The following is a 25,831-nucleotide window of genomic DNA, read 5'->3' as shown; positions in this document are numbered from 1 at the left end:
GGAAGGTTTTAGGGTGCTGCTGCAGCAGTGGATAAGGAGAGCCTAAATTATTTATTGTGTGGTGTAAATAGGGGACTGTGAAAAAAGGAGAACAGTTCTGAAAAACAGACTCAGTGCCTTAGTGCAGTGCCTGACCATTCCTTGTGCTGCATTTTCAGGGTACAAGTCATTCTCCTCAATGCTGAATTAGTATCTGATACATGTGCAGTCCAGAGCAGACTACAGACTATAAAATTGCTGATAATTATTTGGTAGGGCCAGTCTTCCAGTGTTTTTCAGCCATGCTGTATGGTTTCCATGTGAATCTGGTCACAAGGTTTCAGTGCAATCTGGGATCATTTTTCTTTAAAAAAAGCAGCCTACAAAAAACCCGCAAACAGGATGTGCTTCTTCCTCACCTCTCTCCTACAGGCAGAACATGCACATGTGGGTTTATCCTTCCAATTAAGGAAGCATAATTTTGACACAGCAATTAATTCTTCTGATTTCCTTTTTGGCTTTTTTTTTTAAGCAGTGTATTTATAAATGGGACTTAACAAATGTTGAGAAAAATCTTCAATGGTTTAATAGAAACAGAAGGGGAGGAAGTTTGTCACAGCATCCATTTCCAGTGGTGAGCTGATGTGCCTGTAGCTGTGCTGTTGCTTTATTGTGGTGCTCAGGGAGCTCCTGGCTGACCTGTGTATTTCCCAATGCCACATCATGTCAAAACAAGCTGTGGCCACAGTCCCCTCCCTGCACCCTCATGTGCCCCTCCTCAGTGGCAGAGCAGCAAGCCCAGCAGGAACTCGATGGAGAATCTTATGTTCCTTAGATTTTATTGAAACTCTGCTATGTAAGAAGATACCCCCACCCCAATCCACCTCCAGCTGCATTAGACCAAAGATAATAATTTTGGTCTTCTGCTCTTCTGCAGGCACAGAATTAGCAGGAGCTGAGCCATAGTCCCTGTGTCCCAGCTGTCCCAAAGCATGGTGAGCCCCAGGTGGGACAGAGCATGCAGCACTCCTGGGACAGGAGTCCAAGCAGCCTCTGAGATGAGTGAGTTGCAGACTGCTGTGTCAGAGGGAGAGCTCACTCTGGCTAACTCAGCTTGTTTACTTTTTTTCTCACTTAGTAGGAAGGTCTATGAGAAGCAGAAAGGTCTTTTTTTATTGCTTTTTTGATGGGGTGGTGTTGATGCTGCTGTTAATAGTGTTTTTTAAATGCGAAAAAACTGGCATTTTCCTTCTCCCACTGCTGTGCAAGAGCAGCTGTGGAAGGCACAGGCAGGGCTTGCCATGTCTCAGAGCTGTCTTTGCATTTGCCCTTCTTTCTCTGCAGATATCCTGTGTATCACGGTCTCTGACAATTACTTGCAATGTTCTGCCTCACAGCAGTTTTCACCAAGTTGTGTCAGGCCAGGACCGTTTTTAAATGATAAGATTTATTTTTGATCTGTCACATCCTATCACTACTCTTCTGTCTGTCTGTTTGTGTTTTCCTGTGCTGTCAATTGCCATGATAGGGTTCTTTTTATAAAGTCAAAGTGGGGCTGAAGACACAAAAAAAAAGCTGTTATCCAGAGAGACAGTTCTGGCTGGGGGAATACTGGGTTAGCAAGACTTGGGAATAGAGATACTGATCTTTCTTTGATGAACTCATCTACAAGGGCCTCTGCTTCTCTCACCAGCTACTGTTCCTATTTCCTGTTTAGATGTCTTATTATGTAGGACTAGGTCTGCTTTTCACTTGTGGACAGTTCCATGGGATTTTAGTTCCAGTAAGGATGCTTTGATATCCTAGAAAAGCAGCTAATAATTGTTGGAAACCCATTTAACATAGTGCCACGATAACATGAGAGCTAATAACCCAAGTTTCCATTACTTGTGGACAAATTTGCCTTTCTTCTAATTAGTGGAGAAAAAGGAGAAAGAAAACAATTTCAAAACAGAGACAAGAAAACCATCTGAGTTCATCTTTTGTAGGGGGCAAGAAACGTGGAGTTAACTGAAAAAGGACCTGGAGGTTATCTCTGAGCATTGATCATATCAAGCTTTCCAGCTATTTCTCCCATTCCTTCAGGGCAGTACCAAACCTCTGTTCAGCTCTCCTTCCAGCAGCCTGTTCCCAGCTATCCTGATCTGCTTTTCTCCCCCCAAACCCAGAAGGAGCTGAGGAGAGAGGGGAAGCCCATGCAGAAAAGCTCTCAGTGCTTGCAGAGCTGCTAAAGCATCTCTGAGACCATTTGGCTGCTACTCCAGTCACACAGTGTGCTGGGTGGTGCAGGAGTGCACCCAGAGCACAGCTTCTCCATGGACTGGCCCTGCTCTCTGTCCTTTGTCTGGTTCCTGCCTAGTGCAGCAGATGAGCCTGCCAAGGAGGAAAATCATTATGAAAAAGATGGATGTAATGCTATAAACAGGAAGGGGCTATTGGGTGAAAAGTTTTCACCATAGTTCATAGGCTGCAGTTATAATAGTGAGCCATGGCATTGCCAAAAGGAAATGTGAAGTTTTCAGCTTTTCTACCTGGAGCATCCTAATTCATTTCTTTGGAGGCCTCTTGAATGTTTTATATAAGAAGCAGAGGGGGTAAGGAGTGGTACGTCTCAGACTGGGGAGAAGCTCACAGCAATCAGAGAATGCCTTTTGGAATAAAATCTTAAATTCCAATTTAAAAAAGGCATCCTACCACATTGTTTCCATTTCCTGTCTCAGACCCTGCCAATAATTTTTTTAGGACTTTGCTTCATGACACTGTAAAAAGCAATAATGATCTTGGGCCAGGTTACTTTACTTGGTAGTTGCATCTGTTCTGAAAGTAAGGATGTAAAAACAAACCATGTTTTTGCCTGAGCAATGGTGTGTGTTATTGACAGCTGTTTTAGAAAATGAAAAATCTGTTTGTAATAGGAATCATAATAGGCTTTTTATAACTTGATGGTCTAAGAGTTTAAGTGGGTCAAGTTTGAGGAAGGAGAAGCTGCATTGGTTTGACCATCTGACACAGTTGGAATGATGTGCTTTGGAACATGTGAGTCTGTCTTGATGCCAGTTGTAACAGCAGTCAGAAATCAGATCTGCTCTTAATTTTCTCTGGAAGGCTCTGATTTTTGCCTGGGCTACTGATGGGTGGTTTGGTTTAGTTTTGTTGGTTTTTTGTTGGTTTTTTTTTTTTACCCCAGGAGGTTAATGAATGCACAGCAACTATCTTAGGCTGAAATGCAAAGATGGACAAGTTCTCAGCAAGTTTTTACCAAGGGATAGCGGGGCAGAGTCAGTCTTATGCTTTTTCATTGAGGTTTAGCTTTTGGTAAAGCCACAATACTCTACTTAAAAGTGTATTTTAGAGTAGGAAAGTGATCTTATGTTCATTATGTTGGTGTTGTGCGTGGAAAAACAAATCAAAGCAACCAAGCAAACAGTGATAAAGCACATGTCCCCTTTCAGCAAATTAGGGCATTATGCAATGGATGGAGGGGTTGTATTTCAAAAGTGCTTGTCCTTTTTTTAGGGTCTTTTCTGCTCAGCTTTGACTGGACAGACGTATTCAGGGGAGAAGATTAATTTACAGCTAGAAGACACTTTTACACCATATCATGTTGGTTTTTTTTCACTAGTAGGGTAACTCTTCAGAATATTTGTGCAATCAAACTCCAATCAATATTCCCTGTTAGATCTGTTAGAGAAATGAAGACAAAAAAGTATTTCTATGAATGCCTTGAGACCATGGTTATAACAGTTGTCACTGGCTTGAAGTTATGGTAAAACTGCTGTGCCCTTGTTAGTGTTATTAATGTTTGGAGGAAATGAAGCAAGCAATGGGAAATGAGCTGTGTCTTTGTGCAGGCAGACTTTTAAAATAGGAGACAAAGAAGGATTTGCAGAAGAAAAAATAGGAAAGAAAATGTCAAAGGGCAAATGTTTTCTCCTGTATTATCCCTTGCTATGGTTGGAATGAGAGAGTATGAGAGCAATAGCCTCAACAGATATTTCTCCAGCCTTCCATGTGAGTTTAACTTGCCATGACCAAAACAGTGTCTACAGAGAAAACCAGTCTGGGCTTCAAAACAAAGAAGTCTGATTGCAGTGTTCAAACTTGTGCAACCTGACATTACTCTGAATTTACAGTGAACAAGAATTTATTTTACTGAATGTAAAAGGTATATTGAAAAATTTCCTGTTAAATCTGAAAGGGGCAATTCATCCAATAAAGGCCTATTTCTGAAAATTTTGACCTTGCAAAATTAGACTACAATAGACCTTTCAAATAACCCATAGGGAGGATGGGAAACTGCCAAACTCATTGATCCAGCTCCAGGGCTGCGGTCAGACATAGTCAGTTCTGTCACAATGAATTAAAAAAAAAAAAGGCTGTTTTTGACAACATCTTCAGTTGGAAGTTGTTTACTGTGTAAATTAGACATTTCAGGATACATGTGGTGATGTAAATGAGAGGGTTACAAGGCGGCCTTTGGCCTGACTCTGTTGTTTTACCTGCAGCTGACCTGAGATCCTTGTCAGGAAGCAATTCCCACTGTGTCTGCCTTTTCTTAGAGAGCAAAGGGGGTGTTCCCAGTGATACTGAAAATCAGCAGCGGCCTGTTGTCTGGAGACTGAGATACAGAAAGTAACATTAAATTTCGTCTTTATTAAATGCCCACAAGGTGGCACTTGTCATCTTTTTACCTCTCTGAGAGCCAAATTTTTATACTTTCAGCAATGCTAAGAAGTAATACAAGATGTTTTGAAACTTAAAGAGTAAGCTACCTGTGCTTTCATGGCATATTTCCTCACTCCTCCACTAAACTGCTGTCAAAAGAAAGACAAAAACAGCTGTGTTTTTCTTGTTACCATTGCATATGTGAAAGTTTCATCTTAAAATTTAAGATTTTTTTTGCTGTAAAAGATATATATTTTTTTTTTATTTCTCATTATTTTTTCAGTCATATGCCAGTATTTTATCTGGCAAAGAGGAGGAAAAATGAATACTTGCTTCCTTTGCTTTTGTTAAATGAAAATCTAGAAATGGATGATTTGCAACCTGGTCTAATCACTTATAGGATGAGTTCATTTCACTGCAGCACTGCTTGTGATAAGCAAAATATTACTTCTTAAAATTTCCCATCATTCATAAAGAGGCAATAATAATAGATCTGCTCATAAAAGTCATTGAATTCTGGCTGTTTTCAGTGGGTCTCTCATTCAACCCCGTTAGAAGCATTGCCACAGAATTTATTGTTGCCAGATCAGACATTGTAGAACCAGGATGGCAGTGTGATCCATTTTCTCTTTCCCCCTCAAGACTGATGTAATTATCAGAGCATGCCCTTCTTTGGGCCCCTTCACTTTTGCTGAGTGTGCTTTCTCGTGTCCCCCTTGGTCACACCAGAGAAATGCCATTAGCCCTTGTAGCTTTCTGGGGCATTGTTCACACTGATTGTCTCTTAATCATTTTTTCTCCAGTAATAATAAGAAACCTAATTGTACTTTTTAGGAGTAGTAAAAGCAAAAGCACGAGAGGATGAAAGAGCAAATAAAAATAAATTTTCAATATTAAAAATTCCTGGGGCACGGGATGTGTGATCTAGTGCCATCTTGCAACTGAAGGGATGCTTTCATTATTGGTGCCTGTTTTCAGTGATTTGCATCTTTCCCTTAGATTGTATTTTACTCTTGCTCTCTTCCCAGATGGGAATGCCTCTGAAAAAGAAGAAAGTACACGGAATTGTTTTCTTGCTTAGATAACTCAAACATCATTTAATTTTAAATATCTAAAGCTGACCGTGTGCATTTGAATTTATGCGCATTGAAAAGTGCGGCTACCTGTGCCAAAGGCTAAGGTAAAGCAGTAAAACTTAGTATAAGAAGAGTTGTCACTGGTGACTGTCACCTCTCCCCACAAGCTTGGGCACGTCCCTGTGGGTGGATGGCTGCAGTGGTGCAGTGCCTTTCCTGTGTGCCAGCTCCCCAGGGCTGCCCTGGGAGCAGCTGGGTGCTCCTGGCTGCCTGTGACCTCTGCCTGCACATTGCCATCCCCTGGCAGGGACAAACCGTGTGAGCTGGCAAAAGCTCCTTTTCGGACCTAGAGGCAGTTTGTCTCTGTGGTCAGAGTGGGATTTAGTTGGCATTTAGCAGCTGCCTCACTCCAGCTCCTCACCGGGGTGGGTTGTGTCCTGTCAGCAGCACGATGGGCTCAGAGCAGGGGATGCTCTGCTGGGAGGGTTGGCTGTCTGCACGCTCCACTGAGGTGCCTGCTGAGCTCTAACACTGCCAGCTTGTTGAACTGGATGCCTGTCTGATGTCTTTTCCCTACCTGGAGAAGGTGGAGCAAAGAGATGGTGGTTTATTTGGAGACTTTTGCACTGAAGCTCCTTACAGCATTGGTGTCTTAGGAAGAGCCTTGATAAGTCTAAAAGTTTTTAAAGCATTTTTCTTTTTCTTAATTCAAAGGAAATTGTGTGCCAAAGATAACATTAAAGAAGCATCAAAGACTCAATAACATTCTAGAAGTATCAGTCATTGTTGCTGAGTGACATACAGAAATGTGATGCTTACTGCCTGGGGTGTTCTCAGCCCTGTGGGGATGTTCCCATAAACAAAGGAAATTCTGTGATGCCCAGGTTGTGAAACCCTAAGTGGTTTTCCACATGTCCCCAGGCCATATGTGCCATCAGCTTCTTGTCATTAATGTCTTTGTTTTAAGTCACTAATGGAGCAGAATTACGTTTGGGTTAACATTATTTATTCAGTGACTTCTAAACCCCAACTTTTTTGTAAAATAACAGTATAAGAGGTTTTGTTTAAGAGAAAATGAATATTCCAAAATGTTGCATGTTGTATCTTTAAAAATGTGCTGTAAGCCTGTGCAAGATATTTTGGTCAGAAATAGTTTGTTGCCCCTTTGCTTTGGAAAGATGAAGGCAGGACAAGATTGAGCCAGAGGATCATTTCCCTTTTTCTATTCATGTGAAGGACTTAAATGCTGAAAAAGTAGTTGTTTCTAAGAAAACATTTCTTGCCAGGTAAGAAAGCCTGACCACAGCTTTCTGTCTTGTTTATTGGCACTGACTGAAGGGCAGTTCTCTGCAGCCTTTGGCAGCTGTGTGTGGCACCCTGAAGCCAGAGCTGGTTTCCACAGGACATGCTGCTGTAATGGCAGTGATACTTGCTCTTTGCATCAAGGTCCTGCTCCTGCCCACCACCCATGGCAGATTGTCATCCTACTTACTGCTCCTGGTAGCAGAGGGGTGCAAAGAGGCTTTGTGCAAAGAAAAGGGCGTCCCAAGGTCTGGTCTAGGAGCAATGAAGGATGTTTGCTGTGTGTCCCTTACTTCGTCCCTACACATGCTGTGGACAGGGATGGATGTGTGTTTTCTGCACCCTCCACCCTGCTGCCCCTCTCCAGAAGCTGCCTGGAATTATCTTCCCCTCCTGCTGCCAGCTGCACAGGGACTTCTGCAAAACGCTTCCAGTGCTGCTGCAGCCAAGGATCAGCTTCTCATATTTACCCTGAAACCTTGGAGCTGTAGCCCATCTGTTTTAGTGCTGCTGCCTAGGGCAGTGGCTGTATTCAGCCTTCAATTAAATCAGTGCTGTTTGAGTTTTATTTTGGTTGGAGCGTGTAAAAGCCCTCACTGCTAGGGCCTGCTTGGCTGCTGCTGAAAACATTTTGTGATGGCTTGAGCTTAGTTTCTGAAATGCTCTTGGCACTTGTACTCTGAAAAACAGAGATTAAATGACATTTTCTGTTAAATTGTGCTGGTTTTCGTGGCTTGAGAATCTCACCAGCAAATAAATTATGGCTTTGTTTCTCTAAGTCAAGAGATTTTTTTATGTGCATCCATTGAGCATGGAGAAGGTGCTAATAAGGAAGATCTAGGGGCTAGAGACAAATTTTCTAGAAGTTGCTTTTCAGGCACAAAAAGGAGTCAGTTGTATGGGTCAGCAAATGGCCACATCCACTGGGCTGGTCATGAATCTCTCCAGGAGTTAATTTTTGATACATGCTGCTGCCAAACAAAGCAAGACTGGCCTCTTACAAGACATGCCTTCTGGTTAGTGCCTAGCTGGAGCTTACAGAAGAAAGTAGAAGCATTCTTGCATCTTTTCATATTTGTGACTTACACCATTCTTTGGTCCTAGACCAGTTCAGAACATGAAATCAGGCTTTTTTTTTTGTTCTGATCATGTTGGTATTTGGTCCACATGGCTGGGAACTGGCCCCTACTACAGAGTTCCCCACCTGAGGCCTCACCTGTATTCAATAGGGATATTATCACATAAAACCAAAGGCTGGGGTAAGAGCTGCTGTCTCAGCAGATAGATGATTGTTTCCTCCCAGACAACATTAATCTCTGCTGTTAGAGATTACCAAGGTGCAGATACTGATTTCCAGTAAAATGAAACTGAATTCTCTACAGTAAATCTCTCTGTAAGTCCTACATTGCTTTATGGGGTTACCCTGCAGAGTTAAGCTTCTGCTGCTCCTCTACCCTTGAACTGGCTGAGAAATAGCCATTTCAAGCAGAGGAAAACATTTTTATTCTTTCTTTAAAAGGAATAGACAAAGACAAGCACTCTAAACAGTTTGAGGCAACAGTAACAGTTTTCATATCTGCAGTTAAAATGTACACTCTGAAAGTACTGCAGTTGTCCAAATTTGTATTGTGGATAAAATAGGAGTGGGTAAGAAAGAAGCAAATTAACGTAGGGAAATGCTACATTGTAATGTCACAATTAGTCACATTTGTGTTTATGGAAAATCTGAGATGTTCTCCTAGTGTTTGTGTCTGTATATGAACTTCTAAATGGCTGTATGGTTGTCTATTGGCAGAAGCCCATTTCTGTGGAAGTGAGAATTTCTGATGGTCAGTCTATGCTTTTCAGTCAGTTCTTAATTGCAGTTCTTAATCATGCTCAAGATGCATAGTTAACTACTTTTTTTTTTTGTGTGTGTGTGTGAATTGGGGTGCAGAAAAGAGGGCATTCTGTGCTCAAAGAGCAATGCTCCTGCCCACTGTGACGTTTCTGACTGTTGCCAGAAGCTGCCTGTTGTGCTCTTCTGGGCTTTCTGTCTCTGTTCTCTTGGCATTTAAGCAAATTGCAAGGAACCTTGGAGTAGAGATGAGATGAGACAAGGTGGCTTGAGAATGAGATGCTGAGCAGGTAGAGTGGGATGGATAGGTGAGTCCTAAGAGGACAACATGGGGAAGCAAACCAAAGCACTGCTCAAGGATGAGAGGAGGAGAGGTCTTGCATGGAGGTGGAGATTGCTAAGGCTGGGGGAAAGCAAAGTCCTGGAAAAGGGAGGAGTGTGTTGTGAGTGAAGAGGATGATGGCAAGCAGGTGCTGAGTATCCAGAATTTCTCTTGTGATTAGAATATAAGGAAACCAAAGGTAGATCTTCAGGAAATTTTGCAGTTATGAATGAAACAAAGCGAGAAATGATGAGCCATTTGGATCATCCTCAGGATTCTACATATATTGACTGATAGCATTAAATAATGCTTGTACAAATTGCCAAAGTAAGAACAAAAACTTTGCTTGGAGTAAAGTTGGTGTAACACCACTTGTCAGAAGCTCTATAGGAAGCTGAAGAAAAGTGTTTACTGTCTTACATGGTAAATTTGGCTTATGGGAAATCTGTGTGGTTTTTAAGTACATATCATCTGCACTGTGTTTGTAGCCCAGTTAATTCTAAGGGAAAGCATCTGTCAGCTTGAAACTGGTCTCAGTTTGAAATTGCAATTTATGTACATGGACAGTGTCCCTGATCTAAAATGTCCTTGCTAATGAGAGTGCCTTCATACTGGTGAAAATCTGACCAGTGCTGGTAGGATCACCTCTGGACAGAGCTGATAGCATCAGCTTATGTATTTATGTTTTCCCTAATGCTCTTGGCCTTTGGAGAAGAGTAGCTTTAAGTTGAATTGCATCTCACTTAGGGCAGGAAATACAGTTAAGATAGAACCTGATGCACAGCTTGTAGAAAATTATTTTATCCTGGAAACATTCAGCAGAGCTGAGTTACTGTGAAAAAAATCTGAGAACTGACAGTGTGCTTTATTGCATTAATTAGAACGTGCTGCAGCATTAGTGAGAAAATGTATTTTGGGTTCCACATTTTCTCTAGGTTTTTTATCATGCCTGTAAGTGCTTTTCAGATGCCTAATTGGAGATGCTGTATGTGGAAGCCTGTACTATCTGAAAATCACACCCTTTTCCTAATAATGAATTTCTAAATACTTTTGAGGTATTAAATGGGACCACATCAGTTAACCTTTAAAAACAGGTAACTAATAGACAGAGCTGGTGTTTATGCTTATTCTATTTCATCTTTCTGTAGTAGGATAGTTTTAGTCATAGAAACATTCTTGCTCAGAAGCAAACACTACAAACCCTCTGCTTCACTCTTTCACTATGCTTGTGTTTGCTACTACACGTTTTAAAAAATCACAATAGAAATCACCTTTTGTTTTTTCATTACCTCGTGTGGGATGGCTGGAGGCTATTCTCACACTGTAAAGGCAATAAAGCTCACCAACAGATTTTTTTTTCTAACAAAACTCTTCTGCACAGCTGCATAACATAAATCATTCCTTCCCATTTCTGAATGTTAGCTATTTCTTGTCTGAAAGTAACTGCTGTTCTTGCCTGACTTTAACAAGGTTTGAGGTTTTTTGTTTGGCACAAATATTGTCACTTTTTAGTTTTATGACCACGATGCCTTTAGCTGTAACAATTGCATGGCTTGAGTGTGAGCAAGTACAGGTTAGACTGCCAAGATGTTTTTATTTTTGTAACAGTCAGCTCATATTTTAAAAATACAGTGTGTGTTGCCCTTTACTTAAATTATTTATTTGTGAATTCAACTAGTGCATATATTGCCAAAACCCAGAGTATATCAAAAGTAAATTCAGGTGGTGGGGTAAGAGTTGTCTTCTGGGACTAAAGCCATTATTTTTACTTTAAAATTTTGCTCCTTTTCCGTGTGACATTGCATTGCTAAGGGATCATGTTACAATGCTTCTGGAATGAATCGACTTGCACTGCCTTAATTAAAGGTATCAGAGCAGGAATGAATAACCCTGGCTGCATCTGTTGCTGCTGATTTGCTTTTACTACCTCAGTGAAGCACGAGCTGCTTAAGGTCTCTCTGCAGATTCAAGGTGTTCTTGCTGCTCTGCAGGATGTGGTAGAGCATCTGCAGGACCTTCCAGAGATCAAACCCCATCATAATCAGGGGGATGGCAGTTTAACTGAGTGCTGCCTTAATAATAAAGTCATAATGAATTGTATTTGTAAAACCCACTGCCACCAAGGTGGTCTGCAAGATCTGCACGCTCTTCATGCACAGAGCTAAAATATGGGGTAAAAAATGGAACAAAATTACAGTGCAGTCAGGTCAGGGAGTGTTCTGGGAAGGTCTGGCAAAACCTGTGCCAGTTAAACTGGAAAATATCTCCTTCCACTAAGCTCTAGTTTAGAGATTTTTGACATGACTATGTGTGAGAGATGGACTACAGCAAGTACCTGAAGAAGACAGATTGCTTACTCAGAGGGGAAGCAAAACAAAATCTCAGCTTCAGGCTCAGGCCTTAAGGACTCTGAAGTGGAGATGCCACTCAGGCCAAAATTCAAGCAACAGGTTCCCAGATTGCTTGATCTTTATATAACCTTATAATAAAAACCAGAAGTTCCTATTGTGTTGGGTGCAGCAGGCAGTTCCGGTGGGCAGACAATTGCCCAGAGAGCTCAGGCACAAAAGCTGCGGTCAGCAGTGGCTTCAGACAGCAAGGCTGGCTGTGGGGGTGCCTCAGCTTGGGACCTGTGTAGGGAGGATGGAATAATTCTCACCAGCTCCAGGCAGATAAGCACAGCATCTTGCTGAAAGCCTCGCTGACTTGTGCCATCAGAACTGAAGCTGGTCAGGGCAGTGGAACAGTGGATCAGGGTCAAAGTTTGCAGCATAGCCCTGAGCTCAAAATGTTGGATCAGTTGTAACACAAGCCATAAGGGTGACAGAACTTAGAAGGCATTGGGATCTTTTTTTAAAAAAATTTCATTTGAGAATTAAAATCTAGGAGTAGAAATATGTTGTTACTTTTAAAATATAGTCACTACTTCCAAAAAGAGCTTGTACTCAGTATGAAAAAATCTCCCTTCATTTTTCCAAAGTATTTCACTGTCCTTGCATACTCTGATTTTATTTTAAGAGTTGTTAATTGCCATCCAGAAGAGGAAAAGCTAATGGCAGGAATAAGTTGCATGGAAACTCATTTATTGGAATAAAAATTGAGATGAAAAAAATCTTTCCGGTGTAGTTGAAAATGGAACTTATATACACGGTAAAATAATATACATTCTTCCTCCTCACAGTATGCTGGCTTCTGATCTGCATGTTTGCCATTTTTCAGATTTGTTTCTATATTTTTTCCCTAGCTGGATAAAGAAAATACCTTTTCACATTTTTAGTTTACGTAAAAAGGTATTTTCTTTTAATAAAGGGAATTATAACAGGTTGTTCTGTAATAGTAAAAAGTAGGTTTAGAACCTAGGTGCAATATTATCTTAATAATTTTGCAAGTGCTTCTGCAGTTTTTTTCTGTGTTAAAATGTTTCCTATGCAACATTAAGATTTTTTTGTTTCTTTTCAGATACTGATGAATACAGACCACCTGTTTGGAAATCTTACTGTAAGTATTTCAGCATTTTGGGGCTTTTTCCCAAGTTAGAGCTGAAAAAGTTTCAGTTGGATGCTTTAAAAGATTCATTTCTCTTTTCATCAGAATGTGAGTTTAACAAGCATCAAAGGGGTTCACTTCTGTTTAGAGGCAGGTACAAGGAGGTAGGTTCACTACCCCAAGGACAAGTGAACATAGAATATTTAGAGGAGTAGATTCTCTGCCCCTTATTAACATGCATTGTCCCGCTCCTGCTTGGTCTTGCTTGTAGTGGTTTGTCTGCCTGGACCAGGGCTTACATAAACTCCACTCATGCCTTGAAGCTGGTATCCTTGCTCCTGTGATCTAGTGCCTTGCATCACTAGAGCTGAGCTTGAGCTGGTTAAGAAAACTCAAAATAAATTGTTTTCTTCAGGAATTTGCCGATGTCGTAAAACGAGAGCATTTGTTTGGCCTGGTGTGATAAATCACAAGCAGGTTTTTGGAAATCCTGACTAGAAGGGCCTGGTTTCCTACCAGCCTGCCTATGCTCTGCAGTTCTTGGTGTGTTTGTGCCCAGGGGCAGCTGGCCTTGCAGGCTGCCTTAGTCAGGTGTGCAGGGCAGCTGGCCAGGTGCCTTGCCCTGAGATCAGAGTGCCACTCTCTTGGGAACTTCACAAATTACTGGTTTTGTTTCAAAAAAAACCAAACCCAAACCAAACCCACAAAAAAGCAAACAGCCATTTTTAAATGCAAAAGAATTTCATGTAAAGGAATGACCTCTTATTTGACTATGCAAATGGAGGTTTAGGGATGTGGAAGAGAATGTGAGAAAAATGTAAAAGAGCACTGTAGCTTCCCACAGTGGCTCACCTATAAATTCTAGCTCTTTGTAGATACAAAAGCCAAGATGTGAGACATTTTGAGACTTGAGGAAGCAAGAAAGAAGAGTCTCCTGTGAAAAGCAGATTTTGAAAACAGAATGTTTGTGTGTATAACGCACTTAACAGTTTAGGGATGTCAGACTTACATTTGCATTACTTTGTATATGTTCAGCTTGGTTAAAGGGATTTGCTCAAGCAACATTTCACATTGTGAAAACGTTTGCTGTCTAAAGGTTGAGGAGATTTAGCACTTGAGAAAATGTAGTTACTTTAAAAGTTGCCATCCTGCTGTGGGAAACTTTTTAATCAGAGATGTAGAATTAAAGGGTAGGTGAGAATCATGGTTAGAAAGAGAGCAAATGTAAGAGGGCAGATTCGATTATTTTTTCCCAGCTCTGTACCTTCTGTGAATTCAGGGAACACTGCTCCAGTTTATTCCACACTATAATCTAGAAGAAGGAGGTTGAACCTCTCTAATACCAGATCCTCACTGCCAGCTTGACAGAAGCTGAAAGCCTGGGCATGTGCAGATATGTCTGCACCACTGTCCAACACGGTTTGCATGAATGGTTTGTGTGCACCCGCTCTCCTACCACACTGGGGCTTGCCTGCCATGGTGAACCTGCCCATGGTGCTCAGAAGAAAGCTCTGGATCCCAAGGATTGATCAGATTTCTGTCTCATGACAGACAAAGAGGAATGTCTTGTTTGACTTCCCTGGCAATAATTACAGCAAGGAAAAGCTGTTGAACAGTTTGAATTGCATCCATTGGTTAGAGGAGGAGGGATAGGAATCCTATTTTGTAACTTAGCTGGTCAGCCTGCTGTGCTTCTTACTGGAAGAGGAGAAAGTTATTGCCATTGGTGAAAAAGAATTTCCTTTCAGAAAATCTTTTCAGCCTGGCTTGAAGTAAGGTGGGAAACAGTTCTCGATTTTCAGCCAGTTTCTGTGGGGCATGATGATTGTGGGTCTTCTCTTTTGTGAAATTCAGAAAAATCTTAAATTGCTCTTTCATTTTGTTTTTTTTTTCCTTTGAACTTGATTCTACAGTTCTCAGAATTAGATATGGACAAGATCCAGAGCCATCAAATACAGCTTTTACAATAGAAGCTAGAGAATCTATGTGCTGGCAATATAAGTGGTCATGTTATGCCTAAAATGATAATTGCACTTTTATATACCAGTGTGCTGTTCTTCATCACTTGCAAAAATCATTTTTATATTACCCAGCATGGAAATGACTGATTTTAGTAGCAACAGGAAAAACCATTAGGTTTTTTTATTTGGAACAAAGGGAATGTTTTTTTCCAGTTTATCTTACGATTCAGTGGTCATTGGGCATCTTGCCACTTTCTCCATTCCCATGTAGCTTGACACATAAATACCACATTTGCCAGTGGAAAAGATTTGGGATCAAATGAGAATTGTAATTAAGTCAAATTGTATTGGTTAAATTAATGCATGGTCTTATTATCTGAAGAAGGTGATGGCACAATGTAGACCTTGGTATTCATACTAATGATTGCAACATAATTTAATTTTAAAATATTACAATTCCAAATGTCCATTTTGCCATTTCTAGTGTACTATTGCAATACTAACTTAGTGTTGACAGCCTCATTTTGAAGGTGACTTGCCAAACCAGATTCAGTTGGCATAGAAGTTGAAAGTCATTCCTTTGGTATTATACTATAAAGTCTGCACATACTAGTAGCATTACATTTACATCTGCTTGTAAAGATCTGGCTTGATGAAGCTTATTTTAAAAATAAAGGAAAAGGAGGAGGGATGATATAAATGTAGGTAAGTGTATGTCATAATTTGGGCCTTAGCTGTTTTACTCTGCTACTCAACTCGTCTTTAGATCTGGAAAGGCCAAGGCTTTAGTGTCTTCATCTTTCTCTTTCTTCAGAAAGGTCCTCACTGAGCAGTGGCAAAGGCAGAGGGGCTGACAGTGCCCAGTTCTGAGTGATTCTTGTAAAGTCTTGATGAATTGCAGGTGACTGGGTGTGTGCCCAGCACAGCAGGATTGGGCTCCATCTGCTTACTAAAGAAAGTCTGACAGCAGCCTGATCTGACATATAATGAACTTTAGTTTGTGTTTATTATGATTCTTTTCCTGATCTGTTTGTTGGAACTTGTCTGATCTCACCTAGTTATTCCTTATTACTTGATTAATTCATTGTAAAGAAAATCAATATCTCGTTTTGGCTTGCAACATTCTTTTTTTCTGACCCCTTGTTAGTAAATTTTTATATCTTTCATATCCTTGTGTTAAATTTTGCAGAAAGTCTCCTTTATTTAAACTGCAATGTTTAATGTTAAAATGCCTAACTTACACAGCGGTTCTCTATTAATTAGAATTTAACTTCTGCCTCCTCCCAGTGTATCAGTTGCAACAGGAAGCTCCTCATCCTAGAAGAATAACCTGCACTCGTGAGGTAGGTATCACAGTGTTCAGTTCTATACAGTCCAGTAATTCCATGGCTGTACTTATTGTGTCCAGCCCAAAGAGTGGTTCCTTGGGACACTTGGTGCTGTGATTAGAGTGAGTAGCCTTGGGGCACTGGTACTCAGAAATCCATTTGTTCTAAAAATGGAACTTAAAGCATTTTGATGTGTATCATAATTTATTGAGACTCATTTAATACTTCTTGATTCTTAGACACATGGAAACATACATTTTCTCCTAATTTTCTCATGAGGGTCTCATTTCTGAATGTTTTAATTCCCACAGAATTAGAACCTACATTTTTCTGTATATATTTTGATTTCTTAAAAAAACCAAAATAAAAACAACAAAGAAAACCCAAACCAATCCATAATTGAAACTACCAGCACAGTTAAAGAAATCATACAATGCTTAACATGACAATTGTAATTATTTTTTTATTATTTGACTGCAAAAAATATATGTAGTATATTTAGTGTATTATTTGACTGCAAAAATATATGTAGTCAGGGAGAAATTGTAAATTGCTGAAGGAGTCTGGGATATTCAGTAAGATATGTTAGCAGTAAATCCCAGGCTACTTTGGCTGCAGAGAAGGGCTGGGAGGTCTTCTGTCCTAGGTGGTAAGAACTCACAAGCAAATTTCATATTAGGTTCTTTTTCCTAGTGTTTCTTAAAATACTATTAGCTAATCCAGTCAAATAAGCAAAGACATAAATGTGTATTTAGTATCTGAAAATTAAAAATTTTTACTGCCTCTGGTGTGATGGAAATTGTTCAGCTATTGATCAGATACAGATTGTCCTCTTTTTAGAATAGAACAAGAAACTTGCTGGCCAAATATAAAAGCATCTGTGTAAATCTTCAAATATGAATCACACTGACTACTACAACTTTCTCATCCTCATTTTCACTGAATTTAAATTCTATGAATTGGAAAATGTTACTAGTTCTAATAGAGATAGTTAAAAAGCTGGACTGGTTTACAAAGGCTATGGGTGAGTGGTGGCCTGTTACAGTCCGTGGGGGATTGCAAAAGTATCACAAACAATCCAAACATTGCAAAGTCCTGTCATCAGTGGAGAATGCAATGCAACAGATTAGTGTCTGTAATGTCATATTTCTATGAATTTATTCCAAAACAAGATTATGACATGTTACAAACTTAAGTGTAAATCTATCCCTGTGTCAGAGTGAACAAAAACTGAGAGATTGTGTGTTTTAGAATAGCTTCTTGAACTCTGCAGAGTAAACCTGTGTCTGCACCATGAACATTGTTGTAGAAACTGAGAAATAAAAGCTGTAGATTTAGAAACTAGTGTGAATAGAAGTAAATACCACAAAACTATGAAAGAATCAGTCACGTATTTAGCTGCAAAACAGAACATATTAAATACACATTTTATCATTGAAGAATTAGTTTATTCTTTAAAAATATATTGGAAGCCTATTTTTAACTAATAAAGGTAAAATTGAAGTATGTTATCAGTGTGCATTTTCCTACTTCTGCATTAATTCTTTATAATGCAGATAAGAGTTTTTCATTATAAATGTTGAACAATTTATGCAGCTGAGCTGATTTGAAGTGAAAATATATTCAGCAAGCAGTAACTTGTTAACCTTTCTCTCTGGTCTCAGCCTCTCCTGCTTGTGCTGAGCTTTGTGATCTGTTCTTTCTCAGCTGGGTTTCTATTAGCAGCCACACATGAGTCAGTGGGGAGCAGAATCTTTTCCTAAGTGGTTGAATTATTCAGCTGTATAAACAAATTCATAAATATTAGGAAGAGAATTTTGGTCCTGAGAACATCAAAGAGGTCAGTGGGAATGAACAATATGTAATTTGGTGAGGTATTAACACATCAATTGCTCTTCTTGCCTTATTGTAATCCACTTGTTGACAAAAGCAGGAGTGATGATTAGGGGGAAAAAGCACTTGTTAAAGAATAATTGGAAATCACACCGTAAAAAAACCCCAACGCTTTATTTCATGTGCAAAGACACACATTGTACAAGTGCTGATACTGAGAGGTGTATTCAACAGAATGACCTACTTAACTTGAAATGCTTCTCAAATACAGAGAATTCAAGTTTCTGCTCTGCTACACCAGTTTCATATCAGACAACACACACATCAGTGGAGAAACGCTGAAGTAAAAAGAGATTGCATTCATTTGGGATTTTTTATTGTGAAGGTGCAGCAGAGCCGAGACTTTTAATACTCCATGAAGTTAAAGTTGATAATTCCGTAACATTCTAAGGTTATTTGACTTCTGCATCAGGCTTGCATGCAAATGATAATGTTGTTTGTCCAATTAATACTGTATTTCCTCCATAAAATTACTATTTTTTCTGCAAATAATTTTATATACATGTGTGCATGCATAGGCATATTTAGGGCAGCCTTGACTGATATATAAAAGCATTCAATGAACAATTTAAAATAACTATATAAAAAAATACATAGTATGGAGAAATTAAAATCACTGGCTTTTTCTGTCCTTTTAGGAGGCTTCATCCTAATTCAGTGCTAATAGTTAATAAACCTGTTAAATAACATCTCTGTGTATATTGTGAAAATGGTCAAGAAAGACAGAATATGGGCATATATAATGCACATCCTTATTAGAGCTGTTTGTAAAGGTGGCTTTATCTGCATGATGTTTGACCAGAATGGCTTTCCAAATTTCATTATAGCTAAGCTCTTTTCCAAAGGAATGTCTGCTATAAGGTCTTTGCCATGTCTGCTTGATTTGTCTGTTCATAAATTTGGTTTCATTGCCCTCACCTCTCATTTTGAAAAAATGACAAATGAAGCAATGGTGGGTATCTTGTTGATCTTTGTGTTTCTTGAAGGTATCACAGGGAGACCTTAATTTTTTTCCTATGGCCTCTGCATTAGTGATATACAAATAAACACGTTGAAAAGAAATATCTCATGCTTATTCCCCCCATTTTTTTCCAAGTTAGAAGCAATTTTTAAAACCTTGCCAAGCAAACAGCAACAGGAAATTTTTCCCATAAGTAAAAATCCTGAGAAGTCAAAAGGCAGCATTTGGCTGATCTTTGCTGGATACAAAGGAAAAGAAGCAGCTATGGCTGCTCTTACTCACACTCAACAATGCTTTGGTCCAAAAATATTGCCAAATCAGAAAAGAATTCTGTAGAGGATAACTACACTGTATTTTCAGCTATCAGCTTCAGCTAATAGGACCAATTTCTTGCTATCATCTTATTTTAAAATCTATTTCCTTACTTGGATGGGTTTAGTTCCAGTCCAGATGTTTTGGTTTTGTCTCGTTAACTTATAGATGACAAACTGTGAAAGTTAGACTATTGAAGCTTCTGAACTAAACTGTTTTGGCTTTCAGTGCTCAGGTGCAAAGGGAGGATATGTGAGTGCCTGCAATTGTCATTTGTAGAATTAATTTTGTAGAATACAGTCTGCCAGGAGCTCTTTGAAGTCCAAGGCAACACAAAAGACCAAGAAAGCTGCACGTTGCTTCTGGTTCCAGTGCAGTTAAGGATAAGAACACTGTGTCTAAGTTGCAAACGGTGCAGTTGGTGTAACACCTGTCAGAAGCTTTACAGAAAGCCTGAGAACAGTGTTTACTGTCTTACATGGTAAATTTGGCTTACAGAGAGTCTGTGTGGTTTTCTCAGTGCACACAAGCTGCACTGTGTGTGTAGCCCAGTCATTCTGAGTGAATTAGAAGGCTCCTGCTGAGTTCTGATGGAATTTTCTTAGTCTTAATGTATGTCAGTATAGATGTCAAAACCCCTTAATATTAATCATGAATGTAAAATGTGATTAAAAAACCCCAAAACACAAATAAACAGGCAATAAAACTCAGTGAATTGAGGTTCCAGCTGCACTGAGTCATATGCAAGCAAAAAGTGTTGCACATCAACATTGATATTGAAGTTATTGCAAATTGGTAAAACTGATCAGTAGAGACAGTGTTAACAGAAGTGGTCATTTTCCTTTTTAACTCATCATCCACTAAAATGAACTGCAAGCCTAGTTACAAATGTCTGAAAGTCCTGTGGGGTTTTTTTCAGATGCTTTGTTCCAGTCATCTGCCTGTTCACATTTTCAAATGTTTGCACAGAGTATATTATAAATTTTCTTAGGACTTGCAAGTACTCTGAAGATGCCCTGTCAAGTTACTAATCCATTTCTGAAAATGAATGCTTTTGCTTATATAAATTTTCCAGTTCTGTCTTATAAATTAACTGAGATAAAGATAAAATCTCACTAGACAGACAACAAAATCTTATTCATGACAGGATTCTTCTTTTAACAACTGCTCTAAACTAGTGTCTTGGCTTAAGGGTTTTAGTTAAGAATTGTTGCAAGTTTCTATAATAACAATGAAATGCTTTCATTTTTTCTCTGTTTATGTTGCTATCTTCTAACCTACATTTAACAAAAAATATCTAAGACCTTTCTTCTTTTTTGAAATAATCCAGTCTCTTCAGGCCCTTTGAAAACAGCTATCACACCAGGCAACTCTTGTTTGCTGTTATAAAGGAAAAGGAAGTATTTTAGGACATGATAATTCTTTCCAGTGATGGAATGTTTTTTCCAAAGTGATGAATCATTACAATAGCTTTTTATTTGCTGGGAATGTTGAAGAATTGTTATTAGACTGTGCATCGGGATGTATGTTGTTTTTTGTTGTTTTGGATATCTGAAATCTTTATACTCCACTGAAAACACTGTAGAGAAGCACTAATATTAATAGGCTTATTGTTGAAAAGATGTAAAAGATAAACTAATGTGGCATTCTGTGTTTCAGCATAGCTGGATTGTTTTATGTTTCTGTAGTTCAAGTTGTATAACTGTTGGCTTTTACTCCCCAAGGAGTTTCCCCCTTTAAATTTAGCAAGAAATGATAACCTGGTGGCTTAAATTATTAGCTGATTTCTGTGGGATATGCTGTTCCTCAGTTGGCTCCAAACTTCCAGGACAAATGAAGATGCATTACTTCATCTAAAACAATTATCAGGCAACTTGTACCCTGACACGCCTGCATATTGTGTGCATTTACACCAAAAGGTCTCTGGAGCACAGACAAGGTGGAGTTACACTACATAACAGATGCACACCTGCTTTTGAAGTCTTTTAGGTGATACTGCAGATCACACAGTTTAGTGAAGCACAAGATTTAGGCACTTGATGATTTACTCAGCCATTTGCCCTCGCTCTGAGGGGCTGCATAGTAGTGGCTTTATTTCAGCAGGGGCACCAACAGCTCTGTGATGGAAGGTAACCTGTAAATTTAAGAGTTTTATAGATGTTTCACCGTATTAGTGCACTCAACAATATGGTGCACTTACATGCATGAACTGCTAACTCATTTCCCCTATGTGGCACTTTGTAAAAGCAATATTTAATGCCATCAGTTTGTATATCCTGAGGATGACATGGTCCAGTTGGCTCATCCTTTCTCCCTCCATTTTAAGCCATTCACAAGTGCAGTGTTTTCTGAAGATCTCCCTTTGGTTTCCCTATGTGCTAATCACAGGAGAAGTTCTGTTCTAGGTTATTTTTGCCTGCACTTTCACATTGTATCCCTTCCTGGTTTTAATACTATATTGTAAACAGTACTGTATAGCTTCTCTTGTTATGAAACATTACAATTTCTGTTGTTTCTTTTAGGTAGAGAACAGACCCAAATATTATGGAAGAGAGTAAGTAACAAACATCTCTAGAAATGGTTTATCTTAACATATTGGTTAATAATAATTACAGGAAAGGTGTCAAGTGTTTAGTCTGTGCTCTTTGTTTCTTCTGCATGTTTTACAGCAGTGTGTCTCACCATCAGGTCATTATTACATTATTACTTTTGTCTGCCTAAAATTACAGCTGCAATTTCTGATGGATATGGATATCACTGAGTGATCCCAAATGCAATATATGATCAGTCTCTGTCTTCTGTTTCAGGTTGCTAATGCAAAGATGGTTAGATTTAGTGTGAAGAAACAAAGAAGATCTTACTTATGTTTATTTTGGTAAAAGATGTGTAGTGTTGCTGGGTTATTACATCAGCAATTAGTGAGATTACAGCAACTTGCTAAAATCTCAGGGATCACATAAAATATCCTCAAATGCTTCAAAATGTTTGATTGTATGCCACTGGCACAAAACGTGTGAAACCAGCAGGAGAAAACAGATTTACTTCTACATATTAAATTGATAGATGCAGATTTAAAAACAATATACTTGTTTCATAGATATTCTTTCCTAGAAGCCTTTCTAAACCATTTGAAGTAAATTCAAATACAGGCAGAAAAGGAAATTAATTCAAACTGCAGATTCCGCCAAATCAGTCTTTTTTATGTTTGTTTCTTTTTTTATTACTATCATTGGTGCTTTTTAAATGAAGACCAAAAGGTGATTTAAAAGAGAAGAGGCATGTATTTTAAAAAATTTTTGTTCCTTAGATTCCATGGGATGATCTCAAGGGAGGAAGCTGACCGATTATTAAGTGTTGCAGAGGGAAGCTATCTCATTCGTGAAAGCCAAAGGCAACCTGGAACCTACACTTTGGCATTAAGGTCAGTAATTAATATTCCATTTTAAAATTTATAAAATATTCAAATGGTTTTACTGTGTTGCTGACCTCAGATCATAAAATTCTTTGTAGTTGTTTTAATTTCTTTTTCATCATTATACTTTTTTACCCTAGTTACAGATTTGGTTTCTTTAACCTTCCATGCCCTTTTTTGAGCTGCTGACATTCCTTATTGTTTGCACCATCAGGATAACAGCAATTGTGGTTTTGCTGGTGGGGCTTCATTTTGCCCTTCTCCCACTGTGATACAGATGTGACCCCTTGCAGATGTTGGGAGAGCAGGTGATCAAGAAATAAAAGGCACCTTATGAGTTCCCTGACCAGCCTGCCATGCCCTGGCCAGGCAGCTGCTGCTGGAGAGCACTCAGTCCTCCCTGGTCTCTCCATGGGATGGCAACACATCAGGAGGCCCTTCTTTTGTCTGAACACCTGTTAGCTCACAGTGCTTCCAGATCTGCTTCTTCATTCTGCAAAGCTCTGGCAAGTGGGTCAGCTATAAATAAAAAACTCAAAAAGTAGTTGTACGGTTAAATAGCTTAATTACTTTTAAGATATTGGAGGTTATTTTGGCCTGTACTGTATACCTGAGATGGGAGATAGTGATTATTAGCAATGTTGTAAATCTAAGTGGGACAGAAAAACATTGAAGGAGAAGATGCAGTTACTGAAAGTTTTATAAAATTATGATTAAAATAATAATGTCTTGAAATAATAGGTTGTGATAAATTAGTTTTTCAGGGGAAAAAAGAATATATTTTCATAGGATATTTGTTTCTGTAGTAATAAAAGACAGACATTATTGACATTTACACTGACTTTCATTAACAGTGTAAATTTGGTATTTCTTATTAAAATAGTACTCAATTTCATCATCTTCTGCTCTTGCAATATTCTTTTAAAGCTACAAAGAAATCAGTTTTTGTAACACCTGGCTTGAAGGCAGAGCTCTCATTCCCTGCTTCCAATGGTGCAGAAGACATAGGGCCTGTAGACTCAGATGAAGCTGTTGAGCATCTTGTAGGATTTATCACTACAGGTTGTTTTTCAAATGCACCTGCAGTCCAGCAAGTCAAAAGATGGCTTTTATCCCAGGTTTGATGGTATCTCTCACACTGGAAAACCCCTTTGAAAACAATAAAATCAATTTTATACCAAATAGAGAAAAGAATGGATAGTTGTTAGTGATCAGTTTGGGAAAAGGTTTCAAATGATAGCAAAGTTGTTATCATTGATTTATTTTGACGAAATTCAGTGTTTGGGAAAACACATCAGAAACTGAAACTGCGGCATCTTGCTGCCCTTTCATTATGTTTAAATGGTAAATTACTTGTGTATCATGGGCAGTGGCTCTGGGTGGCTGCTTTCCTTCCCACAGCAGGCAATGCTCTGTTCTCTTGCTGTTGGCCTTCAAAGTGCATGAATGAGGGTGTTAACTCATATCTTTGGTGGAACTCTGTGAAGTGTGGTGCTCTGTCTTCCACACATTGGGATTTTACCACTAGGATTTCTTTTTTGTCACTACTAGGCAGTGTAGCAGGAGTCTGTGTTTGTATTGACTGGAGGAAGAGTTTTTCTCAGTTTTTATTTTTCCTCTCTCTGGAATTATAAATGCAGAATATAATCGTTAGCCAAAATGCCCACTTACTGTGTTTCTGACATTGTAGCCTCTCTTAAAGACTCGGTGCTTTCTGCAGTCTCTCTGTGCCTCCTGACTGTGAGAAGTTTGCTGTGATTGCCATGATGAGCTTATGTAGTTCTATCCTTTTCTGAGAGCATCACTTGTGTTTGGGTCACTACACTGCCAGATGGCAAAGATGGCCCCATCTGCAGTTTAGATAATCCCAGCAGGAATTTAAGAATGTAATTTCCATGGCCAAAAACAGAGCTTGTCAGTAGGATGGTATGTATGAGCAAAACTTTTCCATGTTCAACAAAAAGCTTTGATTGAGTTCAGGGTCTCTAATTTCACCCTTTCTCTTCTGGTTGTGTGAACAAATTTGGTATTTTCATACTAGGTTTAAGTGCCACTCTGTCTCTGAAGCAGTCATGTTAACTTTAAGATCACTTGAGTAAGATTTTTGCTTTTCCTTCTTTACCTTTATTTTACTCCTTAGAAGGTGTGGGAGGAAAGAAAACTTGGTCAGCTGTTACATAAAGAACAGACACAGAACAGATTCCAATAATTTTATTAAGTTAACCCAGCAATTCTCTAGAGGCGCTCTAATTCTGCAATAACATAGTGACAAAACATAAAGTGAAATATCTGTGTTTTCTGATTGGTTTTCAGGCACATTTTGGTTAAAAAAATGGAAAAAAGTTGAGTAAAATTTAGATTCTTAAGGTACTATCAACTCTTGGCATAAATACTTGGTTCCCTCTGTATTTCTGTGTATCTACTCAATCTCTCTCACTGTTTGTTGTCTGATGTGTCAGTCTTTGACAATCTGTCAGTTCTGGTTAGGGCAAATTGGAAACTGCCTATGAAGTGTGATTGCATCATGAAATCTCAGTTCATGGAGACATAAAAGTCTTGTGGTAGCTGTGGGTAGGAGCAGCTGATGTTGAGACTGAGACAGGTTTGTTTCCTGGCTTGTAGCTGCCGGTGGCTCTGCTGGGGAGGCAGGCAATTCAGTGAGACAGATGGCCCAGCACGTCCAGCTCTGGCAGATGTCTTCTTCCTGTGCTTGTGTCAGCGTGCCTGGGAACCCTGAGAAACCCAGTGCATCCAGTCGTGAAGAGCAGTGTAGTGGAACGGGATCATGTCCCTCCCTTCCTGTGGCAAGGTATGATGTCTCTGTCATGGAATGTTTCCAGCCATCCTTTCTGAAAGGGAGAAGAACAAGCTTTTTGTGATTTGTCCTGAGGACCCAAGCCAGACAAATCCTCAAATCATCATGGGACGCTTTCAGTGTTATATTTGATTCCACCAGCTATTGTAGCTGATGCCCAAAAGCTCAATGTCCATACCAGCCAGGACTGCACATCCTGTTCAAGATGGACTGCACCACACATTTTAGTTCTTTGTTCTCTAAAGCCTTCTAAATGAGTCTTTGATCACTGTGGAGCATTAGGCTGTGGTGCTTTTATGGAACTAGCTTTAGTAGATCTAAAGATCTTGTTCCTGAGCAGCTATAGCTGCAGACATAGCCTAGCACCACTTAAATGACCAAATATAGGACAGGAAAAATAATGCTTTTTGCAAGCTAAAGCAAAGCAGTCAGCTGTTCTTAGTGCAATACTGTGGAATAGTTAATTGAGTTCAAAGTGAAGA

At 39.2% G+C, this 25,831-nt stretch overlaps 1 protein-coding gene across 2 annotated transcripts in view; it reads left to right on the top strand.

The window, feature by feature from the left end:
- Nucleotides 1-25,831, top strand: part of CHN1 (chimerin 1) — a 90,100-nt gene that overhangs the window by 8,352 nt on the left and 55,917 nt on the right. Inside the window, exons 2-6 of one of the 2 annotated variants that reach the window (XM_031059059.1) lie at nucleotides 12,641-12,679; nucleotides 15,916-15,971; nucleotides 21,645-21,676; nucleotides 22,430-22,543; nucleotides 25,157-25,343. In XM_031059059.1, the coding sequence (XP_030914919.1) occupies nucleotides 25,201-25,343 (143 nt within the window). In that variant the 5' untranslated portion in view covers nucleotides 12,641-12,679; nucleotides 15,916-15,971; nucleotides 21,645-21,676; nucleotides 22,430-22,543; nucleotides 25,157-25,200. The remainder of the gene's footprint in view (nucleotides 1-12,640; nucleotides 12,680-15,915; nucleotides 15,972-21,644; nucleotides 21,677-22,429; nucleotides 22,544-25,156; nucleotides 25,344-25,831) is intronic. The other variant, XM_005415870.3, reaches the window with a different exon arrangement.

The sequence above is a fragment of the Geospiza fortis genome, unplaced genomic scaffold (assembly GCF_000277835.1).
Source record: "Geospiza fortis unplaced genomic scaffold, GeoFor_1.0 scaffold112, whole genome shotgun sequence".
Taxonomy (NCBI): domain Eukaryota; kingdom Metazoa; phylum Chordata; class Aves; order Passeriformes; family Thraupidae; genus Geospiza; species Geospiza fortis.
The sequence above is the reverse complement of the archived record's forward strand: the minus strand, read 5'-3'. Positions and strand labels throughout refer to the sequence as shown.